Raw genomic sequence first — 25718 nt, 5'->3', positions numbered from 1 at the left:
TTCTCATAGGGCATGGGGGACATATTGCTTAACCCTAGTTTTAGAGCCAGCCTTAGGTAAAATGGTGATGCAAGCACTATTTTATTTTGGTGACTCTTCTGCTTGCAGGAATACCTCCTCTTTGCATGGCATCTTATTTTTCCTTCTGTGACCTAAAGGAGAAAATTATTATAAATTTTTATATTTAAAAATACATAGTTGAACATTTCAAATGTGTGCAAAAATACAGAGAATAGAATTGGTTGGTGCGAAAATAATTGTGTTTTTTGCCATTTAAAAGTAATGGCAAAAACCACAATTGCTTTTGCACCAATCTAATATAATGCATCTTAAATACTCACCACACAGTTTTAAAAATTCTTGATATACAACTAATTCTTGTTTCATCTTGTATCCCTTCCAATATTTCCTTCCACTACAATTATTTTCAAACAAATTCAATACACAATATTTCTTCATCTGTAGGTCCTTTAGTATGTATCTAAAAATAGTCTTTTAAAATTACCTCAATAACATTCACATGCTTGTAAATTTTCCTAATAATTTTTTATTATCAAATTTTGCTGATTTTTAAAATAACTTTATTAAATAATTTTATTTTTTGGTTTGAAATGGTAACAAGTAAGTTTAACAGATAGAAATCATTATGGTCTGAATTCTCTTTTAGACTGTAAATTTCCTCTTTTTATCCTTCCTCTCTGCACCCTTTTATTTATTTATTTATTTTTCATTTTACTTTAAGTTCTGGGGTACATGTGCAGAACATGCAGGTTTGTTACACAGGTATACACATGTGCCATGGTGGTTTGCTGCACCCATCAACCTGTCATCTACATTATCCCATCACCTATGCTGTCCCTCCCCTCACCCACGCCCCCCATTCCCCAGCAGGCCCCAGTGCGTGATGCTACCCCGCCATCCCAGTGTCTATCAGCTCTCATTGTTCAACTCCATTTGTGAGTGAGAACATGCAGTGTTTAGTTTTCTGTTCTTGTGTTAGTTTGCTGAGAATGATGGTTTCCAGCTTCATCCATGTCCCTGCAAAGGACATGAACTCATCCTTTTTTATGGCTGCATCTAGATCCTTGAGGAATTGCCACACTGTCTTCCACATGGTTGAACTAATTTACATCCCACCAACAGTGTAAAAGCGTTCCAATTTCTCCACATTCTCTCCAGCATCTGTTGTTTCCTGACTTTTTAATGAACACCATTTTAACTGGCGTGAAATAATATCTCGTGGTTTTGATTTGCATTTTTCTAATGACCAGTGATGATGAGCATTTTTTCATGTTTATTGGCTGCATAAATGTCTTCTTTTGAGAAGTGTCTGTTCATATCCTTCACCCACTTTATGATGGGGTTTTTTTTTGTTGTAAATTTGTTTAACTTCTTTGTAGACTCTGGATATTATATTAACCCTTTGTTAGATGGATAGATTACAGAGATTTTCTCCCATTCTGTAGGTTACCTGTTCACTCTGATGATACCTGTTCTTCTGTTCACTGTGCAGAAGCTCTTTGGTTTAATTACATCCCATTTGTCAGTTTTGGCTTTTGTTGCCATTGCTTTTGGTGTTTTAGTCATGAAGTCGTTCCCCATGACTATATCTTGAATGGTATTGCCTAGGTTTTCTTCTAGCATTTTGATGGTTTTAGGTCTTATGTTTAAGTCTATAATCTTGAGGGGTTTTTTTTGTTAATTTTTGCATAAGGTATAAGGAAGGGATCCAGTTTCAGCTTCCTGCAAATGGCTAGCCAGGTTTCCCAACACCATTTATTAAATAAGGAATCCTTTCCCCATAGATTGTTTTTGTCAGGTTTGTTAAAGATCAGATGGTTGTAGATGTGTGGTGTTATTTCTGAGGCCTATGTTCTATTCCATTGGTCTGTATATCTGTTTTGGTACCAGTACCATTCTGTTTTTGTTACTGTAGCCTTGTAGTATAGTTTGAAGTCAGGTAGCATGATGCCTCCAGTTTTGTTCTTTTTGCTTAGGATTGTCTTGACTTTGTGGGCTCCTTTTAGGTCCATATGAAATTTAAAGTAGTTTTTTCCAATTTTATGAGGAAAGTCAATGGTAGTTTGATGGGAATAGCATTGAATCTATAAATTGGTTTGGGCAGTATGGCTATTTTCACAATATTGATTCTTCCTATCCATGAGCATGGAATGTTTTTCCATTTGTTTGTGTCCTCTTTTATTTCCTTGAGCAGTGGTTTGTAGTTCTCCTGGAAGAGGTCCTTCACATCCCTTGTAAGTTGTATCCCTAAGTCTTTTATTCTCTTTGTAGCAATTGTGAATGAGCGTTCACTCATATTTGGCTCTCTGTTTGTCTGTTATTTGTGTATAGGAATGTTATCCTGTGATTTTTTGCACAATGATTTTGTATCTTGAGACTTTGCTGAAGTTGCTTATCAGCTTAAGGTGATTTTGGGGCTAAGACAATGGGGTTTTCTAAATATACAATCATATCTGCAAACGACAATTTGACTTCCTCTTTTCCTATTTGAATACGATTTATTTTTTTCTCTTGCCTGATTGCAAGAGTCTTTTAGACTATAAATTTTCTCTTTTTATCCTTTCTCTCTTCACCCTTTACAAAAAAAAAAAAAAAAAAAATGGGTCATACGTTTTACAGAGTTTCTCATAGGTTGAATTTTGCAGATTGCATCTCTATCGTGTTGTTCAACATAGTCACCTGTCACTAAAATTTTCTATAATTACTAGTTAAATCCAAAGTCTTGATAAATAACTTATATTTTATTATTTTGAGAAGATAAGCATATTTTGTTTTTCATTCCCTCCAACTTTATTATGATGTAAATAAGAAAAATTGTATATATTTGAGGTAGACATGTGATGACTTGATATATGTATACATTGTATAATGTTTACCACAATCAAATTAATCAATGCATCCATCCCCACACATGGTTACCTTATTCTATGCATGTGTGTGTGTGTGTGTATGTGTGTGTGTATGGTAAGGATACTTAATATTTACTCTCTTTGTAAACTTAAAGTAGACAATACAGTATTATTATCTATAGTCACCAAGCTGCAATATTAAATGCTCATAATGTATTTGCCTTACAATTGAAAGTTAGTATGCTGTGTCCAACATTACCCCATTTCTACCATGTCCCAGATTCTGGCAACTACCATTCTATTCTGCTCCAAGGAGTTCAACTATTTTAGATTACATATATAAGCAAGATCATATAGCATTTGGCTGCCTACATCTGGTTTATTTCAGTTAGCATAATGTCCTCCAGGTTTATCCATGTTTTCTCAAATGGCAGGATTTTTTTTCTTTTTACTGTTGAATAATATTCCATTGCATATATACCACATTTTCCTTATTAATTCATTTGTCAATGGACATTTAGGTTGGTTCCATATCTTGGCTATTATGAATAATGCTGCAATGAACACAACAAGGCAGACATCTCTTCAGCATGGACTTTTCATTTCCTTTGAATGTATATCCAAAAGTGAGAGTGCTGGATCATACGTTGTCTCTATTTTTAATTTTTCAAGGAATCTTCATACTGTTTTCCATAATGTAGGCACCAATTTACATTTCTACCAGCAGTGCTACAAGAGTTCCCTATTCTCCATATCATTATCAACAATTTTTTTTTTTCTCCAAGACAGAGTCTCACTCTGTCTCCCAGGCTGGAGTGCAGTGGCATGATCTTGGCTCACTACAACCTCTGTCTCCTGGGTTTAAACAATTCTCCTGCCTCAGCCTCCCGAGTAGCTGGGACTACAGGCATGTGCCACCATGCCCGACTAACTTTTTGTATTTTTGGTAGAGACAGGGTTTCACCATGTTGGTCAGGCTGGTCTCAAACTCCTGACCTCAAATGAACTGCCCACCTTGGCGTCCCAAAGTGCTGGGATTAAAGGCATGAGCCGCTGTGCCTGGCCACCAACAGTTTTTATTTATAACCATCCTAACAGGTGTGAGATGATACATCATCATGGTTTTGATATGCATTTCCCTGATGATTAATGATGGTGAACACCATTTTATATACCTTTTGGCCATGTGTATGTCATCTTTGGAGAAATGTCTATTCAGGTCCCTTGCCTATTTTTAAAATGGGTTATTGGAGTTTTTGCTATTGAGTTGTAGAAATTTTTTTTGTGTATTTTGAACATATAGGTACACTCAGCCCTTTGTATCTGTGGGTTATGTATCCAGGGATTCAATTATCTGAGAATCAAAACTATTTGAAAAAAATTAAAATAACAATACAACAATAAAAACAAGAAGTAAAAAGTAATATAACTACATAATATTTATATAGTATTATAAATAATCTAGAGATGATTTAAAGCCTACAGGAGGATGTGTGTAGGTTACATGCAAATACTATGCTATTTAATATGCAGGACTTGAACATCTGAAGATTTTGGTTTCTGCAGAGGGTGGGAAAGGTTAACCCAATCCCTCATGGATACCAAGGTAAAACTATGTATGGTTTGCAAATATTTTCTATCATCGATAGGTAGAATGTATTTCATTTTGTTGATTGTTTCCTTTGCTGTGCAAAAGCTTTTAAGTCTGATGTAGTCCCATTTAATTTTTATTTTGTTGCCTACAGTTTTGGTATCATATTAAAATAATCATTACCAAGACTAGTGTCAATAAGTTTTCCCACTGTTTTCTTCCAAGAGTTTTATGGTTTAATGTCTTGAATTTATTTTAAGCAAATTTTTGTATTGTATGTAATAAAATAAGGATACAATTTTATTCTTTTGCATATGAATATTCAGTTTTCCCAGCACCATTTATTAAAGAGACTATTATTTCTCCATTGTATATTATTCATGAAGAATATTTGATTATATATATATGGCTTATTTCTGGAATCTCTATTCTGTTCCATTGTTCTGTATGTCTGTTTTTATACCAGCGTCTCACTGTTTTGATTTCTTTAGCTTTGTAATGTAGTTTGAAATCCGGGAGTATGACGCTTCCAGTTTTGCTCTTCTTTCTTAAGACTGCTTTGGCTATTCAGGGTCTTTTGTGATTTCATGTGAATTTTAGGATTGTTTTCTGTATTTCTGTGAAAAATTCCATTGGAATTTTTATAGGGATTACATTTAATATGTAGATCCCATATGGACATTTTAACAATATTAAATCATACAATCCATAAATATGGGATATATTTTCATTTTCATTAATGTCTTATAGCTTTAAGTGTAGAGATCTTTCACTTCCTGGGGTAAATTCATTCCTAAGTATTTTATTCTTTTAGGCACTATAATAAATGGGATTTTTTTCTTAATTTCTTTTACAGATAGTTTATTGTTAGTATATAGAAATGCAACTAGTTGTTGTATGTTGAATTTGTATCCTGTAAATTTGCTGAATTAGTTTCTTAATAATGACAGTTTTTTGGTGAAGTCTTTAGAGTTTTTTTTTGTTTTTTTTAATATAGAAGATGTCATCTGCAAATCTAATTTGGGAGCTTTTTATTTCTTCTTCTTGCCTAATTGCTCTGACTAGGGCTTTCATTACTATATTGAACACAAGTGGCAAGAGTAAGCATTCTTGTTTTGTTTCAGATTGTAGAGGAAGAGTTTTCAGTTTTCCACTATTTAGTGTGATGTTAGATGTGGGCTTCTCAAATACGGCATTTATTGTCTTGAGGTTCATTTCTTCTATTCCTAATCTGTTGAGAGTTTTTTCATGAGAGGATGTTGGATTTTGTCAAATACTGTTTCTGCCTCTATGGAGATGATTATAGATCATATGATCTTTATCCTTTATTCTGTTAATTTAGTGTGTTACATTTATGATTTATGTGTATTGGATTATACTTGCATATCCAGGATACATTCCACTTAATCATGGTAATTGATACTTTTAATGTGTTGTCGAATTCAGTTTGCTAGTATTTTGTTTAGGACCTTTGCATCTATGTTCATCAGGGATATTGGCCTGTAATTTTTTTTCTTATAGTGTCCTTATTTGATTTTGGTCTGAGGGTAATACTGGTCTCATAAAATGAATTTGGAAGTGTTCCCTTCTCTTCACTTTTTTTGGAAGAGTTGGAGAGAATTTGCATTAATTATTAAAATACTTGTTAGAATTCATCCTTGTTACCACATGGTCCTGTGCTTTTCTTTGTTAGGAAGTTTTTTATTACCGATTCAATCTTCTTACTTGCTTTTGGTCTGTTGAGGTTCATGTAATATATTTTCCTATGCCTTTTATTCAGCCTATGTGTGTCCTTAAGACTTAAATGAGTCTCTTATTGTCTCAATTTGAGACAGCATATTGCTGGACCTTTTTTAAAAAAATTATTTAACTGCCTTGTGTCTTTTGACTGGAGAATTTAATCTATTTATATCCAAGATTATTATTTATAAGTAGGGAGTTATTATTGTCATTTTAAAGATTCTTTTCTGATGGTTTTGTAGTTCCTGTGCTTTTTTTGTTGTTCTTGCTGTCTTTTGTGATTTGTTGATACTCTGTAGTGGTATGCTGTGATTTCTTTTTGTCTTCTGTGGATCTATTACTTTTTTTTCCATTGTGGTTACTATGGGATGTTCAGAAAACATCTTACATCATCTTATAGTTATAATATTTTAAGCTAATAACATGTTAATTTCAATCACATGCAAAAACTCTACACTTCTTTTACTTCCCCCCTCATTTTATGCTACTGATGTCATGCTTTGCATCTTTTAATATTGTGTATCCATTAACAAATTACTGTAATTATAGTTTATTTTTAATTCTGTTACCTTTTAACTTTTATTCTAAATTTAGAAATAATTTATACATCATCATTACCACATTGGCATGTACAGAATTTATGTACTTACCTTTTCCGGTGAGTTTTACACTTATACATATATTTATGTTGTTATTTAGCAGCTTTTCATTTCAACTTGAAGAATCCCATTAGTATTTCTTATAAGGCAGGTCTTGTGGTAATGAACCTCCTCAGCATTTGTTTGTCTGAGGATGATTTATCTTTCCATTTCTGAAGGATAACTTTGCAGGGTATGGTATTCTTATTTGGCAAGTTTTTTTTTCAATGTTTTGAATATATTATTCCATATTATTTATTTGTTATCCATGTAAGCTTGCATTGGTGTCTGTGAATTGAAGAAGCAAACACTCTCTCAATCTTTACAGACTGATTTGAATGACATTCTCTTTTTAGGTCTTCTGTCTGATGGAATTGCCTCTCTGATCACAATCAATTGTAGGTGGAGCTAGGTCACGTGCCTGCTACTGATTTTGCAGTGGATTCTGTAGTTAGCAGGCTTATTACCAGGGGCTTGAGCAGGCATAAATCTTGTCAAGTCCCTAGGCAAACTGGACTGTCTCCAAAACATTGGTCAGTATCTATGGGTAGGAAGAACTGTCCCCAGATCAAGGTGAGAGAGCTTGGAACTAAGTCACAGCTGCTTCAGGGTCCACATCTGAAAGGACTTGCCTCCAGGGAGCTGGATGGGCATGCATCTCTGGGGGCAAGATTGACTGTGGGCCAAGTCTAAGTGCGAATGGAGTAAAATTATAGGGCCATCTTAGACTCTGTTGTGGAACCAAGTTTGGCAAGCCTGTCTCTGAGAACGTGGATAGGAATGAATCCTAACAAGTTGCTAAGTGGACAGGACTGCTCTAGGGCCACAGTTTCAGTTTTAGGATCTCATACTCAGCAGACAGCTGTATGCAAAGCTCTACTCCTTTACATGTCTGCCCATTTATGTTATCAGTGTCACATATTACAGCTTTTTATATTTTGTATTCATTAACATAGTTTTGTACTTACAGTTGATAATTAAATTCTACACCAGAGTTAAAGATAATTTATGCACCACCATTGCAATATTATAAGATTTTTATTTGTCTAAATATTTACCTTTACCTATGTGTTGCTGTGTAGCATACTTTGTCTCAACTCAAAGGACACCCTTTAACAGTTCTTGTAAGTCAAGTCTAGTGCCAATGAAGTACCTTAGCCATTGTTTATCTTTATTTCTACTCCATTTTCAAAAGACAGTTTTGCCAAAAATAGTATTCTTGGTTGACAGATATTTTTCTTTCAGCACTTTGAATATATTGTCCCACTCCCTTCTGGCCTATGATGTTTCTCCTGGGAAATCTGCTAATAATGTCATTGAAGCTCCCTTGTACATGTTAAGCCATTTTTCTCTTGCTGCTTTCCAGATTCCCTTTTTGTCTTTGATGTTTGACCGTTTGATTCTAATTTATATTGGTATGTTGGTTTTTCCAAGATTGAGTTTTATGAGCTTCTTGAATTTGGTTGTTCATTTCCGTCCTCAGCTTTGGCAAGTATCTAGCCATTATTTCTTCAAATAAGCTTTCTGTCCCTTTCGCTCTTCTCCTTCTCAGATTTGCATGATGTGGATATTAGAACATTTGATGGTGTCCCATAAGTATCTTAGAGTTTCTTCAGTTTTCTTTATTTTTTTTTCTTTTTGTGTCTCTGGCTTCATAATTTTAAGTGGCCTCTTTGAGTTCATTTATTCTTTCTTTTGCTTGATCAAATCATCTATTGAAATTCTCTAGTGAACTTTTCAACTCAGTTACCATATTCTTCATCTCCACGAATGTTTATTTTCTTTTTAGTTTGTTGATATTCTCTTTTTGTGCCTGCATCATTTTCCTAATTTCATTTAGTTGTCTATCTGTATTCTCCTTTAGCACATTGAGCTTCTTTAAGATAATTATTTTTAATTATTTGCCAATTAACATAAAATCTTATTTCTTTCTGGGTGGTACTTGGAGATTTACCTTGTTTCTCTGATTGTGTCATGTTTCCTTATTTCTTCATGTGCCTAGTTATTTTTTTTTTTCTGACTTGTTCATTTGAAAAAGCAGCCACCTCTTCAGTCCTCATAAATTAGCTTTATACAGGTGAAGACCTTTGCCAGTTAGCCCACATAGAGATTTTGGGGGCCTCTCCTTTTTTTTTCACCAAGGGGTACATCTTCTTTGAATTTGTGTGTGCACTTTACCAATTAGAGTAATTTGCTTTTTTTTCCCCCCAAGAAAAAATCTCTTTTAATCTCTTTCTCTGTTTGGTGTCCATCTATACCATTGCAGGTTCTGTGGCATTGCAATAAACCACTGAGTTATCTTTTGCTCTCTGCAGAACCCAGGCATCCAAATATGTGGATTGCATTAGTGCTCTGAGTCAGGCAAGACAGAAACCAGTCTCTCAGAAAACACTCTGAAAAACCAGAACATTAGATATACATTCTACCTTTCTCTTTCTCTCCTAAGGAAGAAGTTATAAATTGGGATATTTTCCCTGATAACACCAGGCTGTGCTGGCTGGGAGGAAGGGCTATCATGGTTGACATGAAATGCCTTTTCTCATCTTTTTCTATGAGACTGTATTTTCTTCAAGTTTTCCCCAGGCATTGAAACTTCTTGACTGGTTTCTGGAATTTTCATGAAACTTTTTGGATCATATATTATTGTTAAGTTGGTGTCTGTGGTAGAGAATTAGGTCTCTCACTGATGAAACTCTATAGACTACTTTTACAGTATTTAATATTGCTCTTATTTTATTTCACATGTGCATAGTCACTTTCCTATCACTTACATAATTGTTCCCTCCCAAGTAGCTAACAGCGTTTCCTGAAACACATGTTGACACATAACAAGTTCTTATATAAGAAAATATTTAAGGGAATTTTGTATTGTTCCACTAAACTTTCTGTTGATTATTTGCAGGTGCCATACTTTTTGTTGTTACTGTGGCTTCATAGTAAAATTTTATATGTAGTAGGGCAAGACCATCCCCATGGTATATTTTACAACATGGACTCCCTAATTCCTCCAAAAAGTAAAATAAAAATATAAAAAAGAGATGATTTTCTTGAAATAACATTAAACGTAGAAAATTATTGCAAGGAACATCAGTCTTGATTATATAAGTCTTGGAAAATTTATGTAGATTTCTTAATCTAAGTTGTACTTATTCTTTTTGAGCTTATTTTTAAACATTTTGGTTTTCTTTGTTTTTATAAATGAGATGTTCATGTGGTAGTTTTAACAACTGGTCTTTGATTTTATAAATAAAAGCCTTTTGCATATTTTACTTTAAAACTGGACAAACTTACCTGACTATCCTTACTTTCTATTAGTTTTTTCTATTAGTTTTTCTATTAGATTTTTGGGGATTTCCTACATTAAACTAGGTTGTAATCAAATAAAGATAAAGTTGCCCTCACTTTTCTCATAGTTTTATGCCTACTGTATTTGTTAGAGATTTTTGAAAAATAGGGGCAATATTACATTTGGGCTAAAACTATGAAAGTTGGTATCAGGTAAACCTGGTCTCAAAACTCTGACGGATCCTCAGTTAGAACTCAGAGGTCTTAAAAGAGGTGGCTAGAGAGAGGTCTGCACACACATTTATGTGGGTCCTCAGACCACATGAGATACTCTTTTTTGTCTGAAATAAGGCTGGAGCCAGGCCTAAGTGGCCTGTGGAAAACTCCCATGGAACCAGCCTGCTGTTCTCATTCCAGGCAAACTAACCTCTGTGTGGTTGATAGTGTCACTATGGACAAACTAACCTGTTTAAGCTTCATTTTCCAAATCTGCAACATGGGAATAGTAAGTTTTTCATACAGCTTTTATAAGAAACCAGTAGCTACCTATACAGTACATGTAATACAATAAATACTACTAATTTTGTATTATTATTATCCTGATCTTAATAAGCATGAACATGTTTCACCAGTAACTATAATGTTAAATATAAATTTAATATAAACATTCTTTTGATCCATAGTTTTTTAATCAAGGAAATATTTTATAGTTATCTGAATATCAAGGCCAAAAGCAAAGCAACATTTCTGGCTCACTGCATGTGGAGCGGGAACTTGGCTTTACTTTGTCTCCCCTTTCCTCCCCACAGCCCAATATTTGTTAGTTTATTCTAGATTTACACACCCAGCTTATCATTATAAATATGTCATCACTTAAATGACAGTTTTAGTTTTTGCTTTTATGTTTATACACATAGTTTTGATTGGTGTTGATATTTAAATGAAAGTTGAGAATAAAGACAATAGATTCTTTGTATTTCTCTTCATGTTATGATTTGACCCCTGATTCCTCCAGTGAGAGACTTTCAAAACACTGAGAGTAAACTGGCTGAATTTTAACCTGTACTTAGAGTAAGACATAATTTTTATCTGCTAAAAATGTGTTAGTTTTTTTTCTACACTTCGGATTCTATTATTGTATATAATTATGAAGGAAATAATTAATAGAACTCATGTTTTCCTTAATTTTTTTTCCTTCTTCTACTAACAAAATAGAATTGACTTTAGTTTTTAAAGTCACCCAGGAAAGGTACAATGCTATTTACAAAAGATTAACTGAATCCTAGAGTTGCAGATCGACTTTCTTGTGATGAGAATATACAGTAGAATATTACTGAATGGGAGGTTTTTCTATTCCTTTTTGGAAACTTTTTAGAAGTTTTGATGAGTTATAGGAAATGGCTTTAGAAAGACTTCAGTGATTTCTGTCTCTTCTAATCAGTATGAAATCAGAGCCTATATTTGCATTATGCTCTGTGAATATTTGAAACTGTTATCTTTGTGTTAACTATTATCTTTGTGTTAACCTGAGGTAGAAATTTTTGTTTTTATATAGAATTAATTTGGCAAGAGTTTCTTTTCTATATCATTATACAAATATCCATTTGAAAATTGATTGTGGTAGGCCAATACAATGTCCTTTTCTATATTAAAAGACATTGTAATCCCAGCTACTTAGGAGGCTGAGGCAGGAGAATTGCCTGAACCCAGGAGGCGGAGGTTGCGGTGAGCCGAGATCGCGCCATTGCAGTCCAGCCTGGATAACAAGAGTGAAACTCCGTCTCAAAAAAAAAAAAAAAAGAAAAGAAAAAAGACATTAGGTGGTTTAGTGCCTTAACTTGTGAGTTTCCTGTTAGATTATTTAGGCTATAATAGCATTCAGTTTTAAGATAAAACATACATGATAAGTAATGAGATAAGAGGAAAATCATTTGGCATAAGACTTAGAGAATCTTAAGGCTCATTTTCAATTATTGCTTTAGTGCATTATTAACAATTTCATGGAGACATGGAAGAATAATACAGAGAGAAAATGTCTACTATTGGCATATAATACTTTAAGATTGCAAATATGATTTTTAATTCACTGTGATAATAGCCTATTAAATTGTATCCTAATCCTTGCAGAGTCACTAACATTATCTTGTTTATTCCACAAATTTGGATATGGGGAAACTTTACTTTTAAAGAACTTAATGTGGCAGCAAACTAATTGGAAAGGAAAAAAGGAACGTGGCATTGGAAGTGATAAAACAAAACTCATCCTTCTGCGTAGTCTGTCTTCTTCCTGGAAACCTATTTAACAGGCGAACGTTTACAATGCTCTGCGTAGTGTAGGCCCTTTGAAAGCACTGAGTGTAGGCCCTTTGAAAGCACTGAGTGCCTGAAATCTGTCATTCTTATTTAAAACAAAATAGGTGAAAATACTTAAGATGATGTTTGTATATTTGAAAGAATATTTGAACATGGGGATAGACCCAACCAGTTTGAGTGGCTGAAGTTTTGGAATTTGGATAGAAATTCCCTATTACGTGCTTCAGCTTTATACCTGACTTATGATAATAGTTACAAATACAGCATTGCTAGTAACACCAATATCTAATACTATTTCCTCTTCCCAATTTCTTGCAGTTGAAGAAATGGAGATGAGTATGTCCATTTGCTTCATTCTCTCCTCAGCAAGGTTTATTTAGCATATGTTTTGTTCCGGGCACTGGCTAAGTGTTAGGGGTACAAAAGTTGTGTTGGCTCCCTTCCTTCCAGATGTGTTCACATGTCCAGGCTAATAGAGTGAATAGTCATACAGGCGAATCATTCTCCTATAATTGTCAGGCTGATGGCTGCCTTGGTGTTATAAATAAAAAAGTGGAAGATATTTGTCTTCATTGTATTGAATGATATTTTCAACATGAGTGGGCAGGTTGAAAAGAGAAATGCAGCCATGTGTAGTAGCTCACACCTGTAATCCTAGCACTTTGGGAGGCCAAGGTGGGTGTATCACCTGAGATCAGGAGTTCAAGACAAGCCCGTCTGTACTAAAAATACAAAAAATTAGCTGGGTATGGTGGCAGGTGCCTATAATCCCAGCTGCTTGGAGACTAAGGCAGGAGAATCACTTGAATCTGGGAGGCAGAGGTAGCAGGGAGCTGAGATCACACCATTGCACTCCAGCCTGGGCAGCAAGAGCAAAACTCCATCTCAAAAAAAAAAAAAAGAAAAGAAAAGAAAAAAAAAAGGAGAAATGGTTGAAGGATAGTACCTTGGACAATGCCTAGGTTTAAAGACAGTTAATTCAGGGGCCAGCAATGAGACTAAATGAAAATGATTGGAGAAGTAGATAGAAAACAAAAACAAATGTGCATTATTGGGTACCTACGTCTTTTTTTTTTTTTTGTCTGCGATACTCCAGGTGTTCTCTTTTTGTTGATGTCACAACTGACTAGCACCTTCTTTCAACTTGCAAAAGTGTTATATACTCCAAAAAATCCTAAGTTCTCTTTACAGCTTTGATCATATACTGGTGATTATCTGTCTATTATATTTAGCCCCAATGAACAGTTAGTGCTTAAGCAAAATAAGGTGCCAAATTCATCTCTGCGTTTCCAGCACTCAACACAAACATGAAAGGTAGTAGGTGCTCAATAAATGATTAACTGAGAAATAATGGGAATGGAAACACAACTTAGATAGGTTGAATTCCTTTAGAGATATGCATATAAAAGAGCACTACCTGTAATAAGAAAACACTAAATTTTTGAAGATGACCTCAACAGAAGATTATCTGTGGCTCACGTAGCCCAAATTAAGTGTTTCTGATTGGCAAGTGTTTCTCCTGTAAATAGTGATTAAGAAACCATGGCTTCTTCCATCCTGTGGCTCTATCATCTTCAACACATGGTGAGGGAATACAGAGGGGAAGAGAAATTGAGGATTGTACTCACCAAGTTTTTATGTGGCAGGCCTGAAAGTGGCACATACACAGATACATACACATTTTCTCAACTTATCATCAATTAGCATGTAATGTAACACTCACTGACACCTCTATAACTACCTGTAAGGGAGTCTGGAAATGTGGTCTCACTGCATGCCCAGAAAGAAATATTCTTCCCTGCAATGCCTGTATATATATATACATACATACACACATGTACATATATGTGTATATATATGTATGTACATATATGTGTATATATGTATGTACATATATATGTATATGTATGTATGTACATATATATGTACATATATACACACACATATATGTACATATATATATATATATATATATATATATATATATATATACAGGCATTGCAGGGAAGAGTATTTCCTGGGCATACAGTGAGACCAGAATGCCTATATATATATATATATATATACACACACAGGCATTGCAGGGTATGGTATTGCATTGTATATATATGTACATATATGTATATATGTACATATGCCTACATATACACATATATGTACATATATACATATATAGGCATATGTACATACGTGTATATACACATATATACGTATACATACGTATATATACATATGTATGTATATATATACATATGTAGATATATGTGTATATATGTATACATATGTATACATATACATATATAATTTATATGCATATATACATATAAATATATACACAATATGTATGTGTGTATATACATATACACATATTTTAAGGAGAGTTCCTTATAGAAATTTTATTTCTCTCTCTCTCTCTCTATATATATATATATATATTTGAAACAAATATCAGAGACTGAGATTATTAGGAACCACAGAAATTTATTTAACCCTAGTCATGTGCATGCCCATGTACTAAAGGCCATTTAAGTAGTTTGCTATCTACTTTTGAAAGCAAAAAATTAAACAAAGAAATTTATTAAATACCTTGGATAGAATCTAAAGAAAATAAAAGAAAAAATAATAATAAATTTAACATTCATCCATTGTGTCAATTATTATGGAATTGCTTACTTTAGGCATGTGTTTCAGAAAGATATTTGTTCTAACAGTCAAAAGCATAACATTAAAGTTATTTGTCTGTCAATTATTCCATGTAAGTTGGCTAATTATTGAATATAATTTTATATTACAAGGCTATAGGTTCATATTAAATTTATTTAAATATGTTTGCATATCTTTTATTTTGATATTGCATATCTTAAAGCTAAATAGGGTTATTTCTAAGTCCCATCAATAGCAATATGAATGTTGTATCATTTTATTATTATGACTTTTATTATATTTTTACAATTGATAAACAAGACATTTTTATAATAGGGAATATAGAAGCTAATAATTAATAAATATACTAAAATAAAATCATTACCAATACTATCCAGGAGAGCCATTTCAGAGAATTGGGATATATCCTTAAAGAATTGTTTTATGAATGTAGTATGTGACTTTTTTGTTTTGTTTTGATGTTATTGTTTCATAAAAATGAGATCACTCTATAATCTGTTCTTCCCACTCAACATTATGTCATTAACATGATTATGTATTCTTCTACATTATTTTAACAGCCTCATAGTATTTCATCATATGATGTATCAACATTTATTAAGCCAATCCCTCAGCACAGCAATTAGATTACATCCAGTTATTATAAATGAGCTACAGTGAACATCTTTGTGCCTGGATATTTGCCAAACAATTTTATTAAACTATGTCTAAAATGTCAAAACCATTAGTTCTCAAACTTCAGTATGCACTATAATGATACTGGTGACTTATTCAGACTCCTAAGCCCTAATCATAGAGATTGTGATTAGGAAGATCTGGAATAAGACCTGGAAGTCTGAATTTTAGCAAGCACCATCTAAGATTCTAATGAAAAGGGTTTGAACATCATGTTTTGGGTAATAATGACTTGGAACATTAGAAATACTATCTCTTCTATCATCTCCTTTCCATAATGCCCTTTTCTAGCAGTAACGTAAGATACCTGTTGCTCTTGCAATTAGTTTTACATCTCTCTCCAAAATAATGGCATTTAACCTCCTATCTTGTAGATAAGGTTGTTCTCTTTGTTTCTGAGCCATAACTGATACACATTGATCTAGGGTGTGAAAAAACCACTTATACTGTTTTTGAATGGAAAATGTTAGAATATAGCCCTCTACTGCTTTGTCATTTAAATTATAAAGATAAAAGTATTTATAGAAAGTTTGGGTTTAAACTGACAGCATAAACGTGAGCATAAACTTCATTTTTAGTAGAGATAATTCTCTCAAAAAAGTTACCTCTTGAGGCAGTTTTATCTAAAAGAGAATGTCACAAACATTAAGTCATTCAACAAATAACCTCGGTTATATAAAAGTATTTTTGCAATTGCATTATAACACCCAGAGTAGGCAGCTAAATGCTTGTAAAAAGATGTTAACTTTGGCCAGCTATATTTAGTGCTACTGAAGCTTTGCTAGACTCATCCTTTGTTCTTCTTTTCTATGTTCATCTGGAAGAAGAGTATTTACACATATATTAGTCAGAGTTCTCTAGAGGGACAGAACTAATGGGATAGATGTATATATGAAAGGGATTTTATTATGAAGTATTGACTCATGATCACAAGGTGAAATCCCACAATAGGCAGTCTGTAGGCTGAGAAGCAAGGAAACCAGTTCAAATCCTAGAACCTCAGAAGTGGGGAAGCCAATATCAGTCTGTGGCCCAAGGCCTGAGAGCAAACCACTAGTATAGGTACAGGAGTCCAACTATTTTAGGACAGGAGTCTGATGTTCGAGAGCAGGAAGCATCCAGCACAGGAAAAAGATGGAGGCCAGAAAACTCAGGCATTCTAATCCTTCCACGTTTCTCTGCCTGCTTTTATCCTAGCCATGCTTGCAGCTGATTAGATGGCGCCCACCCACATGGAGAGTGGGTCTGCCTCTTCCAGTCTACTGACTGAAATGTTAATCCCCTCTGGTAACTCCCTCCCTCACAGACACACCCAGAAACAATACTTTGTATCCTTCAATCCAATCAAACACTCAGTATTAACCATCACAACACACATAAGTCATTAACTTAATCATGACCTGTTTGCAATCCAGGAGTGAAGTTCTGTTCTCAGAGGACTTCTTAAGCACACAGAAGCTCACTTTCCCAATCTAAAAGCTACGTTCCATGTGCATATGCTTTCTATTTTTTTTCTATATTTGATATCTCACAGAAACATTGATTTGCCATTGGTTGTTGCAAAATCAGTATTCTATAACTGGAAGTGGTGTTAAGGTTTATTTTGTATAACTTCTTGATTTTATGCCTAAGGAGACTAAAGACCAGCAAGGTTAAGACCAGCAGATCTGGAACAGGTTATTATAGCAGTTTGTATCTTATGTTACTGCTAGAAAATGGCATTATTGTAAGGAGATGATGGAAAAGATAGTATTTCTAATGTCTCCAAGCCATTATTTTTAAAAAATGTATTGTTTAAACCCTCCACATTGGGATCATAGGTGGTGCATGCTAAAATTCAGACTCCCAGGTCCTATTCCAGATCTGCTTGTCTTAACCTTGCTGATCTTTAGTCCCTGCAGGCAAAAAACAAGACATGATATAAAATACATCCTAAGACCCCTTCCAGTTATGAAGTACTCTGATTTTGTTACAACCAATGGCACTTCTTAAGACCACCTGAGTGATTAGGGGTAGAACAGGGGATAAAATTTCCATCCTCTCATTTAATGACAGATTGTCATTCATTTCTAATGTTTATGTAGGGCTGCTCTCATCTCAGTTTTGTTTAATTTTTCAAATGAAAATGTGAAGCTTATTGAGTTCCAGTCAGTTAGTGTGTGTTCTGTTCTTTTCTAGTAATACTCACTCTGCCAGGGACTATACTTGTTAAGGTAGTACGGCGTGGTGGCTTTTAGCTCCAGTTTTAACTAGAAGAGATTTGGGTTTGGATCCTGACATGTAGGATGATCAGTCATCCTGGTTTCCTTGGGACTGTGGGGTTTCCCTGGACATAGGACTCTGAGTGCTAAAATCACAAGGTCCCAGGCAAAGTAAGATGATTAATCACCCCATTAGCCATGTGTCTGTGTGGCCAACTCCTGCTATTTGATAGGTCTCTGGGTTTTTGGTTTTGTTTTTTAATGTGTAAAATGGGAAAATAAAAAGGAACTAACTCATGGATTTTAGTAAAAATTAAATGAGACAGTATATATAAAACGCAGCACTGCTTAATAAGAACTCAATAAATATTAGTCATTATTATTGATGTCATTTTATAAAGCAAGTAGATTCCTCAAAGCACAGATTCTCAGAATTTAGGATTTGAAATAAATGAACTTTCTGTTTTAGTTTTGACCTCTTTTTTTTAACCTTCTCAGTCCCCTTCTATTGTCTTGTTTGTCTATACAACTGGACAATACAACCTAAAGTTGGATAGAGTCCACCACTGCACATCCTTTCACCTTTTTCAAGATATAAATCAGGAAGACAAAAATTTTCTATTTGAGAACCAATATGAAGAATGAGCATCAAAGACAGCATAGTGTTACAGGAAAAAAGGGAATTAGCCTGGATTATAAGAATAGCTGCCATTTTGTTGAGTACAAACTCTTTGCCAGATATTGGTGCTTCAAAAACTTTATATATTTGGTCCAGACAATGAACCTGAGAGGTAAGTATTATTATCTCAGTCTTCAGATGGAGAAACAACCTCAATGAGCCTAAGTTACTTGCCCAAAGATAGTTGTATACTAAGAAGTGTAACAAACAAGGTCTGGATGTTCCAAACTTGATGAATTTCTAACTTGTAGCCAGCAGGTTAATTTAGGGAAATATAACCTTCTCTCCCTGGGCTAGTTTCTTCACCTGTAGAACTCAGAAGGGAAGGAAATTGCCATATATGAGTGCTAATCACAATGCAGGTAATGAACTATGTACATCATATGCATAGTCTCATTTAATTCTTGTATGTAAATATTAGTCCCATTTTTATAATAAAGAAACAGACCGGGTGCAGTGGCTCACGCCTGTAATCCCAGCAATTTGGAAGGCCGAGGCGGATGGATCATGAGGTCAAGAGATAGAGACCATCCTGACCAACATGGTGAAACCCAGTCTGTACTAAAAAATACAAAATTAGCTGGGCGTGGTGGCACGCGCCTGTAGTCCCAGCTACTCTGGAGGCTGAGGCAGGAGAATTGCTTGAACCCAGGAGGCGGAGATTGCAGTGAGCCGAGATTGTGCCACTGCACTCCAGCCTGGCACCTGGCGACAGAGCAAGACTCTGTCTCAAAAATAAATAAATAAATAAGAAAAAAGAAAAAAAAAAAGAAACAGAAGCCTTAGAGAGACTAAGCAACACTCTAGCAATACAAATAGCAAAGTGGGAGTGCAAGGATTCAAAAGCGCAGCACTCCATAGAAGCATGTTATAATATTTGGCGATTCTATAATTCTCAATATGTGGATATAATAAATATTGCTAGAGTAGACTTTCCAGCCATTTGGAAATAGTTATTGCTCATGTGATACTATATTTTTCTCAGCTATAATCAAAATATTAAATTTTCTACTTTATTCTAGACCTGGGTTTACCTTTGCATGTGAATAACATGGATCAAATTTGCAAAATTCAGCTGTGACTTAAATACAGTTCTACTGGGTCCTCAAGTTTCTTTTCAAGTCTTTTTTCTTATTACCCTCTCAGTCTTCTTATAAAAATTGACAAGAGTATATCTGAGTAAGATGTGACATATGAAAACATATGTTTCAAATATGGGCCTTAAATATGCAGAAAAAATAGGACTTTTTTTCCTCCCTCTCTCTTCATGGGCATGCATGTAAGAAAAATATATATAAATATACAGTCATGTGCCATATAACATTTTAGTCAATTATGGACCACACATATCATGGTAGTCATAAGATTTTAACGCTGTATTTTTACTGTATCTTTCCTATGTGTAGATATGCTTAGACATGCGAATATTTTCCATTGTGTTACAATTGCCTCCGGTATTTAGTACAGTAACAATACACCATCTAAGTTTGTGTAAATACACTGTTATGTTCACACAACAAGGAGATTGCCTAATGATGCATTTCTCAGAATGGATCGTTATCAAGTGACACATAACTGTATATATATATACACATACATATATATACTGACACATGCATGTATCAAGATATGTATTTATTGATGTTTGCAATTCATTTCATAGAAATTATAAAAACATTTTGATTTATCCTTGATTTTATAGAATTCACACACAAAGCTAATAAATTCTGAGATTCTGAAGATGTTAACTTATAACCAAGCCACACCTAGTAAACAAATTTGCTATTTTAAAAATAAATTCAGATTTTAGTTTGGAGTTCTAAACTTTTAATCAAATATTGTTTAGTTAATGTCACTGTTTTCTATATAGCATTTTTATGTATAAGTTTTACTTAATTTCTTTCCCATGATAGTATTAAGCCATTATGTAATAATAAACGCTGTGGCTTTCGTTGATTATATGTGCTTTCCTGAACTATTACCTCAGGCCTCCGAGGAAACACTACATTCCAGTAATGAAGAGGAAGACCCTTTCCGCGGAATGGAACCCTATCTTGTCCGGAGACTTTCATGCCGAAATATTCAGCTTCCCCCTCTCGCCTTCAGACAGTTGGAACAAGCAGACTTGAAAAGTGAATCAGAGAACATTCAAAGACCAACCAGCCTCCCCTTGAAGATTCTGCCGCTGATAGCTATCACTTCTGCAGACTCCAGTGGGTGAGTGCCCTTAGATGTCATTTCCCCATTTTATATTTTAGATGGTGATTGTTATCTGTGGTCTTTTGAGTTTTTGTGGCTCATTGATTGATTTGAGTGGGAGAACAATTGGGTTTCTAGAGTCAAAAACATAAGGATGATTTTTCTCAGGTGACATTACTGCAGGAGAAGACATTTTAGTGAAATTGTTTTATAAGGAGGAGCTGAAAATGTATTGGTGAATGCTAATAAGCATTTGCAAAAGGGCAGTTGTACTTGGAAAATTAATATTGGCCATATGTGATTTAATAGAAAAAATTCTAACAAATGAGAACGAATGGACAAATTACTGTGTAGGGATCTAGAAACAATAGGCAATGTTCATTGATGCAAAGTGAATTTGGAATCAAGAATAGATTGTATTGTAATTAGAATCAAAAGATATATGCAGTGGTATTCACAAGTCTAAAAATTTTGCCTTTGACATTTTGAGGTATTGCTTACCAGAATAGTATTTCAGTTCCCGGTATAAGGTGATTTTATTTGCATTAGTATGTATAGAGGAATCAGCCACAGCCACATCTCCATTGTGTAACATTTTTATTTCCTACTTTGCAGAGTATAATTTTTGTTTTTATTCTTTTTTGTGTTGTTTACCAATGGGGTTTTACACTTTAATGCAACATCACCAGGTTACAAATTGTGAACAAAGGTAAGGATATTGGGCACATCCACTATTTCTTCTTGTGACCAGCTGCATTTTAATCTTGGATAGAAAGGAAAGAGGATAAAGCCAGTGGGACATACATAGATAGACTCTTGAACATTTGCTAAGACCAGAAGAACAAAACAAATACTAGTTAGAAATGTGATGCTCCCACGTACTCTGCCAAGTTAAAGGCATCTCTAAGGAAAAATGCCTTTTAGATCTTGTTAAAGTAAGGAAGGTCATGCTCAGAGGAAATTTGGCTAGTAACTCAACTCAAAGATACTGAATTTAGCTGTTTTACTGGTTATGGACCAGTCTGAGTGACCTGTGTTATGAAAAAGTATGAGGAAAATACCTAGATAAATAATAAGACAACAAATATTCACCTTGAAGCAATGAAGAGGAAATACATTTTGTTTCTGTTGTTGTCATTGAACTATGTGTTTAAGAAGGATGTACACAGATTGATCAGACTCATACTGAAGCAGATGGGAATTTTATATGATGGCTAGACCCGAACATTTTTTGAAAAAAATGCTGTTTCCCTGAAACTATTTCTCCTCTCTTTGGAATTAGCATTGTTGCTGTTCTATCTGTGTAGAAGATTCACAGATAACAGGTGTTATCCAGGGTTCCCAAGACCATCCTTAGGTTCAGTGATTTGCTAGGAGAGCTCTAATAATTCAACAAATAGTCATATTCATGGCTCTGATCTATTATAGCAAAAGGATTCAATGCAAAGTAAGCAAAGGAAAAAGTAGATGGGACAAAATCTGGAGGAAACCACACATAAGCTTCCAAGAGTCCCCACGTAAAGTAAGACAAGTTACACTTAATTTCTCTGGTAATGAGTTGAGACAACACATGTGAAATGTGTTTACCAGGGATGCCTTCTACCACGAATGCCTATTAATGACTCAGTGCCTAGAGTTCTCACTGGAGGCCAGTCACTTAGGTACCCTCTGCCTAAGATATACAAACTTCCAGATTGCCAGAAGGAAAGTGGATATTCAGCATAAACCACATTATTGGCACAGACAGTTTAGGCAAATTGAGCCACTCTTACCATTTAGAGAATGGTGGATTACTCCTGAAATTCAGGTTCCCAGACGCCAGCTAAAGGCCAATCTTTAAAACAAGCCTTTTTATATTTAATTGACACAGTCCTGATTAACTGTTTATTGCACACCAGGTTATCTTAGAATAGTTATCTTACTTTCTTCACATTTGTGGAAGAAGAGGTTATAATTGAAATGTTCTAATTTAAGGCTCTGATGTATTCAATTAGCTTTGGTATATCAAAAACTTTGTTACCAATCATGATTTCTCGTTTTGAGTTGCTGTTATATCATGTGCCCTTAAAAAAGTGATGCAATACACTTAATAAATCTCTGTGTAGTTGGACATTGTGTTTAAAATCTTGGGCTATATGCAGTGGCTCATGACTGTAATCCCAGCACTTTGGGAGGCCAAGGCAGGGGATTGAGGAGTGAGTGAGCTCAGGAGTTTGAGATCAACCTGGGCAACATGGCAAGACCCCATCTCTATCAGAAATACAAAAAATAAGCTGGGTGTGGTGGCCTGCTCCTGTGGTCCCAGCTACTCAGGAGGCTGATGCGGGAGGATCACTTGAGCCTGGGAAGCCAGAGGTTGCAGTGAGTCAAGATTCTGCCACTGCACCCCAGGCTGGGTGGCAGAGAGAGAATGTGTTGCTAAAAACAGTCTCTAAGTGCCAAGGAATTTCAGGATTAGGATTGTCTATATCACAGCATTTCTGTTTATTCAAATTTATTTGCATCTTCATTAAAACTAAGAATCAAGTACAATTGATCCTTGAACAATACAAGTTTGAACTGCATGGATTCCCTTATATGAGGGTTCATTCCAACAAACACAAACAGAAAATACGGTATTCATGGGATGTGAAACTCATGAATACAGACAGGTTGGCTTTTCATATATGTTGGTTCCCCAGGGCCAGTTGCAGGGCTTGGGTATGCACATGAATTTTGGTACATGTAATCCTGAAACCAATCCTCTACATATACCAAGGAATGACTATATAAACAATATCATCCTTACTATTTACAAACACATTCAATATTATGAAGAAAATAATGTTTCTTTTTGAGAGATGGAACAAGGATATCTTTTCAAAAGAAATAATATACAAGAATGGCCAGTCGACAAGAACCAAGCTAAGTAGGTATTAAAGGTAATATTAACTTTGGAAGCCAGAATAGTTTGTGAATTGAATATTGAGGAATAGAAGATTTAGAAGTATGATTTTCTGGAATGTCAAAGCTTTGGAGGAGAAATAGAAGGTAAAGTTTGGGCTTATATTCTGTAGCCATTTCAATTAACCAGGAGTCCCAGATTCCTTCACAGCTGTCAGAAAGAGTGAATTGGAAATTTAGCCTAGTTTAACTGTGTTGTCTACAGCCCAGTTCCCCATTATTAAAGGTTAGTATGCCCCCAAGTCCCATTGTCAACGTACACTGAGACCAGACCTTAGCAATTTCAAATCTTTGATGATAAAGGCAACTTTTCATGCCCTCCAGATTTATTTTCCTTTCTTTCTTAATATCATAGCATTTTGCTCTTTCTTTTGGCATATCAGTATGCCAGATACTTGCTTTGTCAAGTATCAAGTGGTGGGTCTAGAGACTTGTTTTACCCCTTTAGAAAGCCACAGTATGGCCCTGAAAATCGTTAGTTTCTGAGAAAGAACTTTGGTCTGCAAAATATGTGCTATAGATGACAGCTATTAGCTTCCTCATGAAGTACTTGGGTCAAGAGACTGAGTTCAAAAGGACTTTTAGGTATTCACACTTCTATATTTCTACTTTGAATTTTTTTCTCAGGCAATGTGAATGTGTTCAAATTCCTAAACGTTTTTACAATTCCTTTTGAGTATGCCTAAACTGTTAGGTTGTGTGTGTGTTGTGATTTAGCAAACTTCAGAAACTGTAAATTAACAAAAAACAGAATTATTAAGGCCTGGGATGCTTACAACCCTGAATTCATTTGCAAGTTAGCTTTTCATACAGAGTAGGCTTCATGGCTTTTACTGGCCTTACTCGAAGTAAGAAATACAGCTATTAATGACTTGAAATTTTATCAACGTACCAAAGAAGTAATTTGGAAAGTCACATTCTCATATTTTCCTCATAATTTTCTGTTATACCAGTTTTCTCATAATGTAAGTACTTAACATATAACATCAAAAACTACTACTCCTACACTGGGAAAATATTAGAACAAATAATGTTTGTTGTTGTTAATGTCTGTTTCCTTATTGGAATTGGCTTCAGAGATCCTCTACAAATAACCCTTAGGGTGGAGATGGATGTTCTAGCAGATTTGGGAGTCAACCAAAAATTGGCTTCTGTTTCAGAAAGTTACGGTTATTATGGACTTGTGACATTTGTGTTAAGAAGTCAGTATCTGGCATCTGCCTGCAGACATGTCTTGCTGTTAAATTATGTCTGGAATGAGTATGGAGGTCCTCCCTACTTCTGCACAACCCTATACTCCCTTCACAACCTTGCTGACTTCTAAATAGTTTCCTGTTCAGAATCCTTAGGAGGAAATAGGATCTCCTTTTGGCCCTATCTTGGGCACTGGCTTACATTCCCCCTGCAGTCCATGTGTCCCTAGACAATCTAAGGAGGGCCTAGCTTGCCACACACGTGGAAATCTTTCCCAGAACACAGGTGGGAAGTTATGAGAACAAAGAAAGGGTTGGGGAGGTAGCAATAAAACTCTCTACTCATGTTTCATTGCTGCATCTGCTGTAATAAAATGAGAGCCAAGAAGTGAGTTGTCCCCTTGTGTCATGATGACATACCTCTGGATAGATGTATATTCAGGAATGTGGGTGGGTGGAGAATGTCACAAACACTTTCTCATCCCTAGTATCCTATTACCTGCCTGAAGAAATACACTGTGTACCTTCATATCACTATGTCCTATAAAAAAGGAAAATGAAAAAAATGTAAAAGAAGACATGGTCACTTTTGGGGATAAATTTACTCATCAGAGAGAGAAGAATTATTTCATTCATATAAGGGTTCATTTTACAAGGATCTTCCAGAAATATTTCCTTGATTTGTGTGCCATTCACAGAGGGACTGGTCCCAGATGCCAGTTAGACA

General features: G+C 34.8%; 1 protein-coding gene across 3 annotated transcripts in view; it reads left to right on the top strand.

Annotated features, from left to right (window-relative positions):
- PDE4D (phosphodiesterase 4D) overlaps nt 1-25718 on the top strand; it is a 1389427-nt gene that overhangs the window by 339889 nt on the left and 1023820 nt on the right. For all 3 annotated transcript variants that reach the window (XM_012457267.2, XM_012457266.3, XM_064375998.1), the window contains one exon: nt 20644-20873. In XM_012457267.2, coding sequence (XP_012312690.1) covers nt 20644-20873 — 230 coding nt within the window. The remainder of the gene's footprint in view (nt 1-20643; nt 20874-25718) is intronic.

This window comes from Aotus nancymaae, unplaced genomic scaffold, assembly GCF_030222135.1.
Source record: "Aotus nancymaae isolate 86718 unplaced genomic scaffold, 86718_ANA_hifiasm-v0.15.2.pri h1tg000014l, whole genome shotgun sequence".
In the NCBI taxonomy this organism is placed as follows: Eukaryota; Metazoa; Chordata; class Mammalia; order Primates; family Aotidae; genus Aotus; species Aotus nancymaae.
Note: the sequence above shows the minus strand (reverse complement) of the source record. Positions and strands in the feature narration are given on the sequence as shown.